The following is a 19171-nucleotide window of genomic DNA, read 5'->3' as shown; positions in this document are numbered from 1 at the left end:
GGGGTAGGTTCTTTATTCAGCGAGTCGTGAGTTCATGGAATGCCCTGCCAGTAGCAGGGTGGACTCTCCCTCATTATGGGCATTTAAGCGGGCATTGGATAGGCATATGGAGGATAGTGGGCTAGTGTAGGTTAGGTGGGCTTGGATCGGCGCAACATCGAGGGCCGAAGGGCCTGTACTGCGCTGTATTCTTCTATGTTCTATCTCTAATGTTTCCAAACTCTCTGATCATTTTTTGGTCTCCTTAATCATTCTGCCACTCCTGCTTTTCCTACTTTCCCTATCTTTTCGTACACCTTGTATACAGTAGTATTTAGTATGCAACGTTGCCCTTTTGAGTCAGATTTCCATTGTTACCATGGAAGAATTTGCACCTGCAACTTATCACCATATTTACCACACTTGATGCATTACACATCCACCTAATTTAAACCCATTTGCGTTCTTCTATAGTCTAACAACATTTAATACTTAACTAAGTCTTCTGGAGATTTCTATTTCACCTAATCCTTTGTGCATCTTGTTTCTTTTCTTGAAAGCTAAATCATAGAATCCCTATAGTGCAGATTGAGGCAATTTGGTCTATTGATTCTATGCCAGCCCTCTGAAGAGCATCCCATTTTCTTTGGATCTCTCCAGCCATGCACTAATTCACTGTATGTTACTAATTGTATGTTCAGTAGCACGTGGCACCAGAAGGATTCTGGAAAATACTGCCTTGTGACAATAAAGCTGATTCAATTCAATTCAATTCATTTAAGCTCCTGCTTGTTAATCTCTTTGCTGGCTCCTTAGAATCTGCTTGCAAGACATTATTCCTTGCTCTCCCCGTGTAATTGATTCCAATGTGCACCGTGATGTAAGTTCTTCTTCCTTCCACTCAGTGACATTCTAGACCCCAATAATAGGCAGACATCATTCCTGAAGAAGGGCTTATGCCCGAAACGTCGATTCTCCTCCTCGGATGCTGCCTGGCCTGCTGTGTTTTTCCAGCACCACATTTTTCAACTCTGGTACTCCAGTATCTGCAGTCCTCACTTTCTCCTAGACATCATACTGTCCAGGAATCACATCGCTGGTTGCAGAAATGCTGTTTATTACCCTAGCTATTAGATCCTTATTCACTATCAATTTTCCAGTTTGAAACACATATCAGTCCTCTTCCTCCTTTCTCTTTTTCATTCGCGCCCCCCAAAATACCCATAGTGCTGTTGTTATGGACCAGCCAGACCCCCTCAATCCCCTCATGGTAGCCCAAAACCTAAATTTTCCAGTTGTTTTAAGTAGATGCAAGGTGAATATCCCAGGAGCGATGTAGCTAGTCAAACCACTCTGTTTTAAACAAAACAGAATTTATTTACCCACAAACAAAAGAAAACCAAAATTAGAATAATGTAACTATTTGTTAACCCAACCAGCACGAAAATGCAACTTAAAGAGCTGTTTTGATTTCCTGCAAAATCCCATAAACGTACCCCTTAGCAAAAAGATAAATTCAAACCCAAGTTTTTAAAGGAGAGAGATGTCAGAGACAGTCAGACCGAAAACCTCTGTTGAATCAGGGAACCTTTTTCCCCAGCAGTTTTCTTTGACCATCAGCTTCAAACAGACTGCTTGCTAAAACCAAACCAAGCCAGACAAAAACCCTGAATTAGGAACACTGGTCACTCCCCTTTCATTGTACATGTATTTTTTTTTAAAAAAGTAGCCTTTTCAAGTAGATATTTCCAGACATATTGAAACCTCTGCCTTTCTGACCCCTCTTGGAAAAAACCCCAAGAACAGCACAACGTTGTTAAAGGGGTAGCATTGCTACACTGTGGACTTGACTCTGTTGCACTCCACAGCTGAACCATTGCTCTTACTAAACTGTGAAGATATGATGCACTACAATGGATAGAATGTGGGAAACCAGCTAGGAGCGAGTTTGAAGTCTAGAACTAACAGAAGCATGAATGAATGTTTCAGCATCCGATTAGGTGAGGCACGAGCAAAGTTGAACGATGTTAAATATGGAGTCCCCCACCCCAGGGAAAAGACCTTGTCTATTTACCCTATTGATGCTCATCATGATTTTGTAAACCTCTATAAGGCCGCCCATCAGCCTCCAATGCTCCAGGGAAAACAACCTTAGCCCATTAAACTTCTCCCTATAGCTCAAATCCTCCAAACCTGGCAACATCCTTGTAAATCTTTTCTGAACCCTTTCAAATGACACAACATCCGATAAGAAGGAGACCAGAATTGCACGCAATATTCCAACAGTGGCCTAACCAATGTCCTGTACAGCCGCAACATGACCTCCCAACTCCTGTACTCAACACTCTGACCAATAAAGGAACGCATACCAAATGCCACCTTCACTATCCTATCTATCTGCAACTCCACTTTCAAGGATCTATAAATCTGCACTCCAAGGTCTCTTTGTTCAGCAACAGTCCCTAGGACCTTACCACTAAGTGTATAAGTCCTGCTAAGATTTGCTTTCCGAAAATGCAGCACTTCACATTTATCTAAATTAAACTCCATCTCCCACTTCTCAGCCCATTGGCCCATCTGATCAAAATCACGTGGTAATCTGAGGTAACCTTCGCTGTTCACTACACATCAAATTTTGGTGTCATCTGCAAACGTACTAACTATACCTCTTATGCTGATATCCAAATGATGAAAAATAGTGTATCCAGCACTGATCCTTGTGGCACTCCACTGGTCACAGGCCTCCAATCTGAAAAACAACCGTCCGCCACCACCCTCTGTCTTCTACCTTCGAGCCAGTTCTGTATCCACATGGGTAGTTCTCCCTGTATTCCATGAAATCTAACCTTGCTAATCAGTCTGCCGTGAGGAACCTTGTCAAATGCCTTACAGAAGTCCATGTAGATCACATCTACCGTTCTGCCCTCATCAATGCTCTTTGTTACTTCTTCAAAAAGCTCAATCAAGTTTGTGAGACATGATTTCCCATGCACAAAGCCATGTTGACTATCCCTAATCAGTTCTTGCCTTTCCAAATACATGTACATCCTGTCCCTCAGGATTCCCTCCAACAACTTGCCCACCACCAACGTCAGGCTCACTGGTCTATAGTTCCCTGGCTTTTCCTTACCACCTTTTTTAAAACAGTGGCACCATGTTAGCCAACCTTCAGTCTTCTAACGCCTCACCTGTGGCTCTCTATGATACAAATATCTAAGCAAGAGGCCCAGCAATCACCTCTCTAGCTTCCCACAGAGCTCTAGGGTACACCTGATGATTGTCCTGGTGATTTATTCACTTTTAAGCATTTCAAGATGTACAGCACTTTCTCCTCTATAATATGGACATTTTGCAAGATGTCACCATTTATTTCCCTACATTCTATATCTTCCATGTTCTTTTCCACAGTAAACACTGGTATAAAATACTCGTTTAATATCTTCCCCCATCTCCTGCAGCTCCACACAAAGGCCGCCTTGCTGATCTTTTGAGGGGCCCTATTCTCTCCCTAGTTACCCTTTTGTCCTTAATGTATTTGTAAAAACCCTTTGGATTCTCGTTAACTCTATTTACCAAAGCTATCTCATGACCCCTTTCTGCCCTCTTGATTTCTCCATTAAGTATACTCCTACTGCCTTTATACTCTTCTAAGGATTTACTCAATCTATCCTGTCTACACCTGACGTATGCTTCCTTTTTCTTAACCAAACCCTCAATTTCTTTAGTCATCCAGCATTCTCTGTACCTACCCTAAGAGGAATATACTTTCTCTGGACTCTCGTTATCTCATTTCTGAAGGGTTCCCATTTTCCAGCCGTCCCTTTACCTGTGAACATCTGTGCCCAATCAGCTTTTGAAAGTTCTTGCCTAATACCAAAAATTGGCCTTTCTCCAATTTAGAACTTCAACTTTTCGATGTGGTCTATCTTTTTCCAACACTATTTTAAAACCAATAGAATTATTGTCACTGCCCTTTTAAGGAATGAATCTTGGTCTGGCCTACATGTGTCTCCAGATCTACAGCAGTGTGATTGACTCTGAACTACCCTCTGAGCAATTAGGGGTGAGTAATAAATCCTTACCGAAACAGTGATACCCACAGTCCATGAACAAATTCTTTAAAATAACTGAATTGATGCTGTTGGCAGAGCATTGAAAATGGTGGTGTGAAGAAATCTCTGAGATAGTTAATAGCATGCAGTAGTTGGCTCGATATCAGTTGTGGGAAAGAGGATCATGACCTTGTCCCTAAACTGTAATTGAGATTGCAAATTAGGAAGTGAACTTACTTATCCAGTAGCTAAGCTAGCAGTTAAAAGCCAATAGTAGGGGATACTCAAATTGAAAAGCCCTATTGGGTTTTCTGTTTTATCACATTTTAAAATGAACTGTAATTAATTCCTTCTATCCTAGATATGGATCCAGCATTGTTGAAAGAAAGGGAACTGTTTAAGAAGCGTGCTCTTTCTACTCCTGCTATTGAGAAACGAAAAGTCTCTTCCTCTTCTAGTTCATCTAGTTCTAAAAAGAAGAAACTAAAGCCAGATCAGGGAAATTCCTCAAAACAAAGTTCAGGTAAATGGACTTATGTACAAGTATATATTTATTTTAAAACTGTGGTGGGTATGTTACCTGTAGCTTTTAAAAATTTGGTGAATATGGTTTATAATTAAGAGTACTCTGTGTAAGAAGACATGTGTCTTGTATACAAGACATTATCACTTTTGTTTGCCAGTTGGGCTTCCACTTTGGAAACTGATGAGGGCAATGGATCCTTGAGAGTGCAACCAGAGCCAAGCCCATTGCACCATGGCAACTCAACAGGGGAGGAGGAAGAGGAAAGGTCTGGCAATAATTATAGAGGATTCCATAGTTTCTGGCTCAAACCAGTTTTTATGGCATTAAACGTGACTCCAGGATGGTGTTGCCTCCTTGGTGCCAGGGTCAAGAATAGGAACATAGGAATCAAGCCTGCCTTGCTATTCAATTTCAAATCATAATCACAATGCATGCCTTCATGCAATCCTATAACTGTTTTACTATAACCACGTACGTTATAGAGTAGCTGCTTGATTGATTCAATATGTGGCTGGAGAACTGGCATAAGAGACAGGGCATCAGATTTCTGAGGAATTGGTACCAGTTCTGGGGCGTGGGACCTGTACAAGCTGAATGGGTTATACCTTAATAGAAGTGGGACAGATATCCTTGCATCTAGTTTCGATAATGCTGTTGGGCAGTGTTTAAACTAACTTCATAATCATAGAATCTCTACAGTGTGGAAAAAGGCCTTTCGGCCCAACAAGTTCACACCGACCTTCCGAAGAGTAACCTACCCAGACCCATTCCCCTACCCTATTACCCTATATTTACCTCTGACTAACCTACCTAACCTACACATCCCTGAACCTTATGGGTAACCCAAATTGGAAGAGAGTAATGTTGATAAAAGAAATTTAACAAAATGCGAGAGAGACTAGAAGATAAGAGAAACAAAGCTAGGCATTAGTGCACTTTTAAAAGCAGAATGATGTCTGAAAGACAAAGTTGGGGCACTCTGCCTGATTGCACACCGCATTTGAAATAAGGTAGACAATCTAAAGACATAAAGAGAAATACATGGCCACGATCTAATTGCAATTACAGAAACATGGCTGCATCGTGACCAGGATTGGGAACTGAACATTCAAAGAGCATAGTACTTTCACAGTTGCAAATACCAAATAAAATTGAGATGCATGAACTTCAGATGCAGGCAGTATTCAGTATTTGGCTATTTTATATTGTTGGGCTCCCAGCTGATGATAAGTCAGATCAATGAATGAAACTTGGCATGATAGATCACGTATAATTTTTGGTCTTAGTTACTGTAGTGGTTGCTCCTTTGCCTTTTCAATTTGACAATCTTGACTTTTAATGTATTATCCCAATCCATCAATTTGTGTCTTATGCCTTCATATGTTCTCATATTCAAATTTAAACTCTTCAGAATTAACTATCTCTCTTTCAAACAATGTAAAATTAGAACTTATTAGAACTCATCCCTAAATGTTCTTTTACAAGAAGATTGTTAAGTAGCCCTTTTTGATTCCATAATAGTAGATCTAAGTTAGTATAGCTCCTAGTTGGGTCCTTCAGATAATCAGAAGGTTTGATAATTTAGACAGTGAGAGCATTTTTCCTCAGATAGTGATGGCCAGCATGAAGGGATATGACTTTAAATTGAGGGGTGATAGATATAGGGCAGATGTCAGAGGTAGTTTCTTTATTCCGAGAGCAGTAGAGGCATGGAACGCATTGTCTGCAACAGTAGTATACTTTGCCAATAGTCATTGGGTTGGCATAAGGATGAGAATGGGATGTTATAGGTTAGATGGGCTTCAGATTGATTTTATAGGTCAGTGCAGCATCGAGGGTCAGAGGACCTATACTGCTCTGTTATGTTCTATGTTAACACACAACCATGCAAACACACTCCAGAAACATGTCCTCCATGCTTTAATGGTCAATTGGTTTACCAAGTCTGTATACTGATCGAAGTCACCCATGATAAATGCATTGCCCAAGCAACATGCTTCTGTAATCTTGTGATTAATACCATTGTCCACACTACCAATATTTGGCAGCCTATAAATAAGTCCAGCTGTTTCTTAGCTCCAGCAAACAGATTCCACACATTGTTCATTCAATCAGAGATTCTATTTTGTCTTGTATGCCTAGCATCTGAAACTATACCCTCTGGCCCTAACATCCTCTCAGCCGTTACCCTGTCAAGCCCCTTAAGAATCCTATATGTTTCAATGAGATTGCCTCTAAAATTCTAGTGATGACCATTCCAACCTGTTGAATTTTTGCTCATACAGCAAACCCCCCCTCCCCCCCCCCCCCCCCTCTCATACAAGGGATCATCCTAGTGAATGTTTTCTGAACTGCCTCCAGTGAAATAATATCTTTCCTTATGGGACCAAGCTGCTCACATTACTCCAGATGTGGTCTCACCTTGTACAGTTGAAGTAAAACTAATTTTATACTCCAAACTGCTTGAAATAGGGGCCAACAATCCATTTACTGCCCTGATTACTTGCAGCACCTGTATGCGACCTTTCTTATTTCATTCCCAAGGCCATGAAAGATCTGTGTTGCAGCTTTCTGCAGTTTTTCTCCATTTAAATAATACTCTGTTCTTTTGTTGTCCCTTCCAAAATGAACAACTTTCCCATCTTGCACTCCATTTGCCAACTGATATCTCTCTGTAAACTGTTTGGATCCTTCTCGCAACATGTCTTTCCACCTATTTTTATATAATTTGCAAATTTGGCGACAATACGTTTGCTTCCTTCCTCCAAGGCATAAATATTGCAAATATTTGCGGTTGCAGCACAGATCCCATGAAGCCCACTGGTTACAGAATCCATTCGTTCTTTCCTGCCTATTAGCCAATTCACTAACCATGCCAATATTCTGCCTCCAGCACCGTAGACTCTTAGATAATGAAGCAGCAACTATAAGGATACAGGAGAGTCTAGACAATGTTCAGGTTTAGCCTGAGAAATGGTCAGTAATATTCATGCCACACCAGTACCTCATAATGGATCTTCTCCAAAGACAGATAATCTAACCATTTCCCCTTGACATTTCACTAAATTGCCATTACTGAATCCTCCACCAAGATGACATAGATGTGTGGCAAAAGAATCAACACCAATTTTGAAAGAAAATGTTTTTTACACATTGTTAAGCCTCACTGGGGTGGTGCACTAGAAATCAAGCCCGCTATTGCTGGAGTCATCACAAAAGTTAAAGGTTTTAAAATATACAGAATTTCCCCCTGACTTGTAGACCCAGTTTGACAGAAAACATGGACCAGGTTTCTGTACTTAACAGGACTTACTATTTATTACAAATAAGTAGACTCTAGCTACAAGTAAGCTAGTATGAAGCGTTTGCTTATAATTCTGTTAGTTAAAACATTAACCCATTATAAACTCTTCCTTGTACACACAGACTGGGGAAAAAATGGGTTTTTTCAATGGAGCGAAAACCAGGAAAGCAGTTCAGTGGTCTCTTCATAGGATACGCTTCTTGGTCTTCCTTCTCTGGATACTTTCACTTTGCAGTAGAATTCAGGTCGTTTATTCACACTTCTAAAAGGTCTCAAAGTGATTACAGCTTACAGCAACTGTTGAGGGAAAAATAAACTAGTTTTCTTCAGACTTAAAGTGACTTCTACTATAGAAGACTGAGAACTCCTGAGCTGAAGGCTTCTCACTATCTTGTTTCCAGTCCCAAGCTGAGAAAAAATTAAAGTTGTAGGCAAGCAGAAGGCTTTTGTTACGGATAACTGGATACTAGTCCATAGCCAAAAATACAGAAAAAATAAAAAGATACAGTTTTTACAGCATTGTATAGTAAAGATCTGAATACCTGAAAGGATGATAAATGCAGATTCAATCAGTACTTTTCAAAGTTAGATAAATATTTGAAAGGAAAAATATTTGTCGGGCTGCAGGACAGGGTTGAGAAGTGGGATTAGAAATTGTTCTTGCAGATAGCTGACACCAACTTGACTTACGGAATGGTCTGCTTCTGTGCTATAACGATTCTATAATTCTATCAACTTTCTGGAGTTACCATTGGCTAGAAACTTAACTGGTTGGAGTATGTTGATACTATGGATATATAGACAGGTAACTAATTCCCTGATTCCTCTAAGTCTGTTTTCTAGCGACATGCAAACAACATGTGAGAAGCTTGACATCTTTCAAAACAAAGCTACTCACACCTCAGCTACTCATCTTTAAACAGTCATGCTCTCTACTGGTGGCATACCATGAAAGCAGTGTGCATCATCTATTAGACGTGTTGTACCTTATGTAGCATTTATTTATTTCTCTTGTTTGTGTAGTATCTTCATGAACATTTTTATTTCTCACCCTTTTGAGTAAGTGTTGAAAATAGTAACCTACTGATTATCAGTAGAGATTGTGGTGCAGGAAAAACACAGCAGGTCAGGCAGCATCCAAGGAGTGGGAGAATCAACGTTTCGGGCATTAGGAAGATTCCTGCTCCTTGGATGCTGCCTGACCTGCTGTCCTTTTCCAGCACCACACTCTCGATTCTGATCTCCAGCATCTGCAGTCTTCACTTTCTCAGGCTGATTATCAATCTGCTTGAATCATGTTATGAATCCTTCTTCCATAGTCAGAGTCATACAGCATGGAAACAGACCCTTGATCCATCCAATCCACACCAATTATTTCTCAAACTAAACTAGTCCCACCTGCCTGCACTTGACCCATATCCCTCCAAACATTCCTATCCATGAACTTATCCAAATGTCTTTTAAACATTGTACCTGTACAGCATTCACCACGTCTGGCAGTTCATTTCATACACGAGCCAATGTATCTGTTTTTAAAAAAAAGTTGCCCCCTCATCCTTTTCATATATTTTAAAATATTCATATATTTCATATATTTTTCATATATTTTAAAGAAGAAAGATGCCCCCTAGTTTTAAACTCCTCCACCATAGGGTGCCCCTCATAATTTCATAAGCTCTATAAGGTCACCTCAAGTGAGAAAGATCCCAGCCTTTCCAGTCTATTTTTATATTTCAAACCCTCCATTCCAGACAGCATCCTGGTAAATCTTTTCTGAATCTTCTCAAATGTAATAATATCCTTCTTTTAATAGGGTGACCAGTACTGCACAGAGTACTCCAGGAGAGGCCTCACCAACGTCCTGTACAACTTAAACACGAGGTCCCAACTCCTGTAGTCAAAGTTCTGAGCAGTGAAGGCAAACGTGCTAAATGCCTTTTTAACTTCTGCCAATCTGTGATGCAAATTTCAAAGAATTTTGTACCTGACCCCCTAAAGTCTCTGTTATACAACACTACCCAGGGCCCTACCATTAATTCCATGATCAACAATAAATGGAGTGAGCCTCGAACCTGGGAGCTGTTGAGTCACACGAACTCTGGGTAGTACGAACTGAAACAGTTTTAATGTTGAATGCGAACTTTCTAATCAGTTTGGTATTTTTATCCTTTTAGGTCTACTAACTTAAAATTTCTGCTCTAGTTTTTATCAATGCTTTTCATATTACTTTTATATTTAACTGCTCTCTTGATGAACAATATTAGAGTCATAGAGGTATAGAGATGTACAACAGAAACAGACCCTTCAGTCCAACTCGTCCATGCCGACCAGATATCCTAGCCTAATCTAGTCCCATTTTCCAGCACTTGACCCGTATCCCTCTAAATCCTTCCTATTCATATACCTATCCAGATACCTTTTAAATTCTCTACCACTTCCTCTGGCAGCTCATTCCATACACACATCATGCTTTGCATGAAAACGTTGCGCTTTTATATATTTTCCCTCCTCACCCTAAATCTATGTCCTCTAGTTCTGGACTCCTCCACCCCAGAGAAAAGATATTGTCTCTTTACCCTATCCATGCACCTCATGATTTTATAAACCTCAATAAGATCACCCCTCAGCCTCCCAATGCTCTAGGGAAAACAGCCCCAGCCTATTCATCCTCTCCCAAAAGCTCAAATCCTCCAATCCTGGCAACATCCTTGTAAATGTTTTCTGCACCCTTTCAAGTGCTGATAAATTAAAAATCATTTCAGTTCTGCCAACTCCTGTTTTACTGTTGCTATATTATTTTGATCATTTTTTTTTTTTAAATCTATTATCTTGACTCAAGGTAATATTGTCATTACTCAGTATTATATATTATCAGGATCAACGTACTGCAAATGCTGGAAACTGTCAAACGTCCAACAAATGATCACTGACCTGTCATGCTAGACCTGTTTCTGTTTCCATATTTGCTGCTAGATTTAGTTAATATTTCTAACATTCTGTGCTTTATTTTATCTCTGGATCTCTCCTGAGTTGCTCTGCAGCAGTCATTCTATTCTGTTTTGTTCAAAGTTTAGCCCCCTCATTTTTTTTTAAACTTATGCTATTAGAATGCCACTCTGCTTCACACTAGAACTGACCCACTCCAGGGTTCTCAGTTGATCTGCTTTATTTCAAGTTTGCATTGTATAAAATGGCCTGGACTAAAGCAGCTTAAAGCAGGTTGCACAGCATTAGGCAAATAATCTGAACCAAATATAGGATCTTGCTGAGTATCTTCATGGTCCTCCAATTTTTTTTTGTTATTTTTAAGCAATTTATTTATCCAATTCTTTTTGAAAGTTATTGATTTGCATTTGTTTTTACCACATTTTTAGATCATCTTAATATGCGAGTTTAAAAAAAAACTCATCCTTCAATTATAATAAATCTGTCCCTTTTTAATTACCAACCCTTGTGACCCTTCTTCCAAGCTGTCAAATCCAGTCTTGTGAATCTTTGCACAGTTATTCACGCCTTGCTATTCTTCAACCTGAGCTCCAAAATTGGACACACCACCGTACCTGAATTCTTTTTAGACTCTATGCCTCTATAAAAACCAAATCTTTTTTAACAGCCTTGTCAATTTTTTAAAAATTATTTTCATATATATGCATGTATGGAATGTGAAAGTCTATGGAAACACTAATGTTTCTGTCCTTGTGTAAGGATAGAAAATATTGGTAGGAGTTTATACTTATATTAGAGGTCTTATATATAATGTAGTTATAAATCAGATCATTAGAGCCATATGTAATAAGGGTAATGTAGTAATCATTGAAGATTTTCATCTTCATGTAGATCGTAGAGATGTGAAAAGCCAATACTTTTTATACTAACCTTGTGCAAAATAAGTTCATGAAATGACTATAAGTTTCTAGATCAGTGGTGAAGAACAAACGAGGGAGCTCTCGATGTGTATCTAGCTCTATGCAATGTGAAAGTGGTAATTAATAGCCTTCCAATAAGGAAACACAGGATAGATTGAAATGTAATAACCAATTATAGTCAAAATTATTTCCTAAAATCCAAGTTAAGATCTTGCACAACTAAAGCAAACTGCGCAGGTAGGAGGGTTGAGCTAGGCCAAGTAGATTGGGAAACTGTATGAAAGCATGTAAGAATGGGCCAGCCAGATTTTTGATTTTGCCAGAAAGAGGAGGATGCTATGGATTGGGATGAGTGTAGAATTCCGCAAAGGAGTAAGAAGAAATTAAGCAGAAAAGAGAAGAAAATATAACAATGGATTAGCAAGAGACCCCAAAACAGATTATAAGTGAATTTTATATAAGATAATGTTGAAAGCAAGTGTTAGCCCAGAAGAAGCAGAGGTGAAGTTATAATAGGGAATACGGAAGCATCAAAAATATTGTATCAAAAAGACATTCCAGAAACAACAAGAAACCAAGGGCCCAGAGTGATTGAGGGCCTTTTTAAAGAAATCAATACTATATTATTCCATATACTACTGTAATAAGGGACTAAGTAGCAACTAATCCCTGGACCCAATGACCCGCATCCTAACTAAGGTTTTGGAAGATCTATGTGCAGAAGTTTTCGATTTTACAGAAAGCCTCAAAATAGAAAACCATTCCCAACAAGCGTGGGATTGGTTCTCAGGTAACTGAACACCTTGTGATTGGGAACAAGACAGACAAGTCTTTTGATCACCAACACAGGAGCTGTCTCACTGTTCTTTGCAGTCAAAGCCAATTTTAAGTCTGAAGAAAATCAGTTTATATTTCCTCTAGTTGTTGTAAGCTGTTACTTTTAACTGATCAAATAGGAGAAAGTGAGGACTGCAGATCCCTCCAACAACAGCATCAATGTGGATTACACCAGTTTCTTCATTTCCCCTCCCCCAGCCGTATCCCTCTTCCAACCTTCCAACTTTGCATTGCCCTCGTGACCTGTCCTGCCTGTCCATCTTCCTTCCCACTTATCCACTCCACCCTCCTCTCTGACTTATCATCATTACCCCCACCTCCGTCTACTTATCGCACTCTCAGCTATCTTCCCCCGGCCCTACCCCCGGCCCATTTATCTCTCCACCCCCTCTGCTCACAAGCCTCATTCCTGATGAAGGGCTCTTGCCCAAAACGTCGATTTTTCTGCTCCTCAGATGCTGCGTGACCTGCTGTGCTTTTCCAGAACCCCACTCTCTACTTTTAACTGATCAGTCAGAGACTTTTGAGTGAACCAGCCACCTTGTGGGCCTGGAGAAAGGTGACTATAAATCAATGTTCTGATCAGCATGAGAGTCATAGGGATCATCCCTGCAATCTGTGAATAGGAACTACTGATTTGTTTTTCAGCTTTCCTTTGCCCATAATCAATTCTTTTCCACAATAAAGAACTGTGGATGCTATAGATCTGAAACAAAAACAGCAATTGCGAGCAAAATACAGCCGAACTGACAGCATCACTGGGAAGAAAGCAGAGTTAATGCTTAAAGTCTGTGATTATTCTTTAGACCTATTCTTTCCATGTCTGTTTGCCTGTGTGCAAAGGAGAGTTTAGAAGGGGATTAGAATTTAATTTGTAGTGTAATATACCTTGAGTTTATAACTGTTTACCTGGAGCTAGAGTCTTAGTAATAAATCATAATTACTAAATACTGATACCTAGTCCATAATTTCTATCAATGTGGATCTGAAAATCAGGTAAATTGGGTGTTGTACCTGCCACACAGTGTGTTTAAATTCTTATATTCAGCAAAAGAACTGAGTCCTTATAGACAATAATATTCATTTATTGAACACACTTTATTATTCTAATGTTAATTATACTATAAAATAACAATAAATACTACAAACTATCTTGTGCTTTAACCTAACTTTGTATGATCGTATACTGCCACACTAGAATTTGGCTGGGCTTCACATGGTGATGTCGTCGTCTTCTCCTGATGGTCTTCTTTCAGTGGTTATTCTTGAGTTACCGCACTGAGTGGGGTTTTGTCGTGACTGTTATTCTTCCGAGTCTTCGCACCTATTTGGGAGGTCTTGAGGATCTGCCAATGGATTGATCAAGTTCAATTACCCTAATCAATCAGACCCAACCAGGTGTTGGCATATCGATGGCAGGGTGGCCCTTGGGTGTCCATCATGGTAGGTGCTGGGAGGAGTAACCTCCTCCAAATAAGGGTGCTAGGCGCCTTAGTGTCGAGCGAATGACTCACTGCTCCTATTGTCCAGAGGGCGACATTCCATTGTCCCATTCAAGTCCAACTTCAAGTGTGTATTGCAGGGTCTGTAGCTATCAAGTTTGTTTGCAAACCATCGGTGGGCAGCTGCAGTCTGTCTGGATTCTGCAGCATGTGGATTAGCACAGTCACTTTAGTCAAAGCTGGGTTCTCTTTCCCAGCATGCTTTAATCATTGTCCATCTTTTGTAACTCCATGGTAAGTTTATTATTGTCCATCATTGATTTATTACTTTGGGTGGCCTACCCGGCCGTGTGGGGAATACTGTGTAATTGTTATAAAGCCTTTTAGGTTTTGTGATGACTCCGGGAAAACCTTGGTTTCCTGGGTGCTACAGCTTTCTTTAGCATTTGCAATCTATGATTCTTTCTTTCCTATCAGTTCTATTGCATAAGTCACAGAGATGTACAGCACGGAAACAGACCCTTCCATCTAACTCGTCCATGCTGACCAGATATCCTAAAGTAATCTAGTCCCATTTGCCAGCACTTGGCCCATATCCCTCTAAATAATTCCTATTCGTATACCCATCCAGATGCCTTTTAAATGTTGTAATTGTACTAGCCTCCACCACATCCTCTAGCAGCCCATTCCACACATGCACCACCTTTTGCATGAAAAGGTTGCCTCTTAGATCCATTTTATATCTTTCCCCACTCGCCCTAAATCTATACCTAGTTCTGGACTTCCCCACCCCACAGAAAATACCTTGTCTTTTTGCCTTATCCGTGCCCCTTATGATTTTATACTTCTATGAGGTCACCCCTCGGCCTCTGATGCTCCAGGGAAAACAGCCCCAGCCTACACAGCCTCTCCTTAAAGCTAAATCCTCCAACCCTGGCAACATTTTTGTAAATCTTTTTTGAACCCTTTCAAGTTTCACAACATCCTTCCGATAGGCGGAAGACCAGAATTGCAACACAATATTCCAAAAGTGGCCTAACGAATGTTTTGTACAGCCACAACATAACCTCCCAACTCCTATACTCAATGCTCTGACCAATAAAAGAATACTAAATGGCCTTCTTCACTATCATATCCATCTGTGACTCCACTTTCAAGGAACTATGAATCTGCACTCCAAGGTGTCTCTGTTCAGCAACACTCCCCAGGACCTTATCATTAAGTATAAGTCCTACCCTGATTTGCCTTTCCAAAATGCAGCACCTCACATTTATCCACTCATTGGCCCATTGGCCAATCTGATCAAGATCCTGTTGTACTCTGAAGTAACCTTCTTCACTGTCCACTACAGCTCCAATTTTGGTGTCATCTGCAAACTTAGCTAACAAAACCTCCTATGTTCACATCCAAATCATTTTATTACAGATGATGAAAAGCATTGGACTCAGCACTGATCCATGTGACACACCACTGGTCACAGGCCTCCAGTCCGAAAAGTAACCCTCTACTATCACCATCTGTATTCTGTCTTCTATCTATGAGCCAGTTCTGTATCCAAATGGCTAATTCTCCCTGTATTCCATGTGATCTAACCTTGTTAATCATATCAAACCTTGTTGAATGTCTTACTGAAGTCCATACAGATCATGTCCACTGCTTTGCTCTCATCAGTTCTCTTTGTTACTTCCTCAATAAACTCGTTCAAGTTCATGAGACATGATTTCCCACGCACAAAACCATGGTGACTATCCCTAATCAATCCTTGCTGATCCAAATACATGTAAATCCTGTCCCTCAGGATTCCCTCCAAAAACTTGCCTACCACCAGTGTTAGGCTCACCGGTCTATAGTTTCCTGGCTTTTCCTCACCACCTTTCTTAAACAGTGGCACCACGGTAGCCAACCTCCAGTATTCTGACACCTCATGTGTGACAATCGATGATACAAATATCTAAGCAAGAGGCACAACAATCACTTCCCTAGCTTCCCACAGAGCTCGAGGGTACACCTGATCAGGTCCTGGGGATTTATCCGCACTTCCTCCTCTGTAATATGGACATTTTTCAAGATGTCAACATTTATTTCCCTACATTCTATAACTTCCATGTCCTTTTCCACAGTAAACATTGATGCAAAATACTCGTTTAGTCTATCACCCATCTCCTGTGGCTCCACACACAGGCCGCCTTGCTGATCTTTGAGGGACCCTAGTTACCCTTTTGTCCTGAATGTATTTGTAAAAACCCTTTGTATTCTCCTTAACTCTATTTGCCAAAGCTATCTCATGACCCCTTTTTGCCCTCCTGATTTCCCTCTAAAGTATACTCCTACTGCCTTTATACTCACCTAAGGATTCACTCGCTCTTTCCTGTCTATATCTGACATATGCTTCCTTCTTTTTCTTAACAAAAGCCTCAATTTCTCTAGTCATCCAGTATTTCCTACACCTAGAAGCCTTTTCTTTCACCCTAACAGAAATGTACTGTCTCTGGACTCTCGTTATCTCATTTTTGAAGGCTTCCCATTTTCCAGCCGTCCCTTTACCTGTGAACATCTGCTCCAAATCAACTTTTGAAAGGTCTTGCTTAATACCATCAAAATTGGTTTTCCTCCAATTTAGAGCTTTTAGATCTGTTCTATCCTTTTTCATCACCTCAGTCACCTGCCCTACCTTATTTCCCAAGAGTAGGTAAGTTTTGCATCTTCTGTACTAGGTACATCCACATATTGAATCAGAAAATTTTCTTTTACACACTTAAACAGATTTCTCTCCACTAAACCCTTAACACTTTGGCAGTCCCAAAGTAAAAATCCCCTACCATTACCACCTTATTATTCTTACAGATAACTGAGATCTCTTTACAAATTTGCTTCTCAATTTCCTGCTGGCTTTTGGGGTCTATAATACGATCCCAATAAGGTGATCATCCCTTTCTTATTTCTCAGTTCCATGCAAATAATTTCACTGAATGTATTCCCAGGAAAATCCTCCCTAAGTATAGTCATAACATTATCCCATAACAACAATACCCACCCGCCCTCCTTTCTTGCCACCCTTTCTACCCTTCCTATAGCATTTGGAACATTAAGCTGTCGGTCTTGTCCATCCCTGAGCCTCATTCCTATAATTGGTATGATATCTCAGTCCCATGTTCCTAGCCATGCCCCAAGTTCATTTACCTTCCTAGTTAGGCCACTTGCATTGAAACAAATGCAGTTTATTTCATCAGTCCTACTGTGTTCTCTGCTTTGTTCCTGTCTGCCCTGACTGTTTGACTTTTCCAAACTGCACCACTGATCTCTTTCCTCACTATCTTCCTGCGTTCAATCCTGGAGTCCCCTTCCAATTCAGGTGCAATCTATCCTACTTATACAGGTCACTACCCCAGAAGAGATTCCAATGATCCAAAAATGTGAACCCTTCTCACCTGCACCAGCTCCTCAGCCACAAATTTGTCTGCTGTATCCTCCTATTCCTACCCTCACTAGCTTGTAGCACTAGGAGTAATCCAGATATTACCACCCTTGAGGACCTCCTTTTTAAATTCCAGCCTAACTTCTTATATTCTCCCTTCAGAATCTCATCTTTCTTTCCTTCCGATGTGTACAATGACCTCCTGCTGGTCCCACTCCCCTTTTTAGAATATTCTGCACTTTCTGTGAAATATCCTTGATCTTGGCACCAGGAAGGCAACACACCTCTCCCTCACCTACGTTTCCTGGAGGTAACCCATTTATTTGACTGTATCTGTGGGTTCCCCCCACCCCCCTCTGATAACTGCCATCCATCCCACTCCTAGTCCTGGAAATTCCTCATTGCCTCGCTGCCACTCCAACCAATCCATGCGATCTGAGAGGATTCGCAACTCAAACACACTTACTGCAGACATCCAAAGATGTGCAGGTTAGGCGAATTGGCCATGCTAAATTCAGGGATGTGTAAGTTAGGTGCACTAGTCAGAGGTCATTCTAGGATAATCGGATAGGGGAATGGCTTTGGGTGGGTTACTCTTCGGAGGGTCGGTGTGGACTCAATGGGCCGAATGGCTTGCTTCCGCACTGTAGGGATTCTATGATTCCATGTTGATCATCAGTACATTGGAAGCTCTCCCTAATCTCCCATATCCAACAGGAAGAGTACGTTTCTCTATTAAAGGCCATCTTGGCACCTTAATCTACAGAGCCAGAAAATAGCACGATCTTACTGCTGTAAAAAAGCACTGCGCCAGGCTAACTTCATACCTATGTTTTATAGTTTTAAATTTTAATCAAGAGCCCCTGACCTGTTTAAACTTGGACTAACTGCACTCTGTTTTGTCTACCCTCCCTTTCCTAATTCATCTTGTTTACTGTTAGTCAAAGAATCATGGAGTTGTACAGCACAGAAACAGACACTTTGGTCCACCTCATCTATACTGACCAAATATCCTAAATTAATCTAGTCCCATTTGCTATTCTCGTATTTAATGCTCAATGCTCTGTCCTCCTGGTTCACTCTTCTAACTTGCCTTAAACTGTCCCTCCATATAAACTCTACTACTTATACTCACAGTCACCTCCATAAGTCTGTAAGATGTTGGAACAGAAGTATACTATTTGGCAGGGATAGTCAACATGGCTTTGTGCGTGGGAAATCATGTCTCACAAACATGATTGAGTTTTTTCAAGAAGTAACAAAGAGAATTGATGAAGCCAGAGTGGTAGATGTGATCTACATGGACTTCAGTAAGGCATTCGACAAGGTTCCCCATGGGAGACAGATTAGCAAGGTTAGATCTCATGGAATATATGGAGAACTAGCCATTTGTATACAGAACTAGCTCAAAGGTAGAAGACAGAGGGTGGTGGTGGAGGGTTGCTTTTCAGACTGGAGGCCTGTGACCAGTGGAGTGCCATAAGGATTGGTGCTGGATCCTCTATGTTTTGTCATTTACATAAATGATTTGGATGTGAGCATAAGAGGTAAAGTTAGTAAATTTGCAGATGACACCGAAATTGGAAGGTGAAGAGGACAGCGCAGAAGGTTACCTCAGATTACAACAGGATCTTGACCAGATGGGTGAGAAGTGGCAGATGGAGTTTAATTCAGATAAATGCGAGGTGCTGCATTTTGGGAAAGCAAATCTTAGCAGGACTTATACACTTAATGGTAAGGTCCTAGGGAG

The 19171-nt window shown here is 40.5% G+C and overlaps 1 protein-coding gene across 1 annotated transcript in view; it reads left to right on the top strand.

Moving 5' to 3' along the window:
• gtf2e2 (general transcription factor IIE, polypeptide 2, beta) overlaps positions 1-19171 on the top strand; it is a 72253-nt gene that overhangs the window by 11183 nt on the left and 41899 nt on the right. The window contains exon 2 of the mRNA XM_043674022.1: positions 4393-4554. Within this exon, the coding sequence (XP_043529957.1) occupies positions 4395-4554 (160 nt within the window). The 5' untranslated portion in view covers positions 4393-4394. The remainder of the gene's footprint in view (positions 1-4392; positions 4555-19171) is intronic.

This window comes from Chiloscyllium plagiosum, chromosome 32 (genome assembly GCF_004010195.1).
Source record: "Chiloscyllium plagiosum isolate BGI_BamShark_2017 chromosome 32, ASM401019v2, whole genome shotgun sequence".
NCBI lineage: Eukaryota > Metazoa > Chordata > Chondrichthyes > Orectolobiformes > Hemiscylliidae > Chiloscyllium > Chiloscyllium plagiosum.
This window is presented reverse-complemented; position numbering and strand designations above follow the sequence as displayed.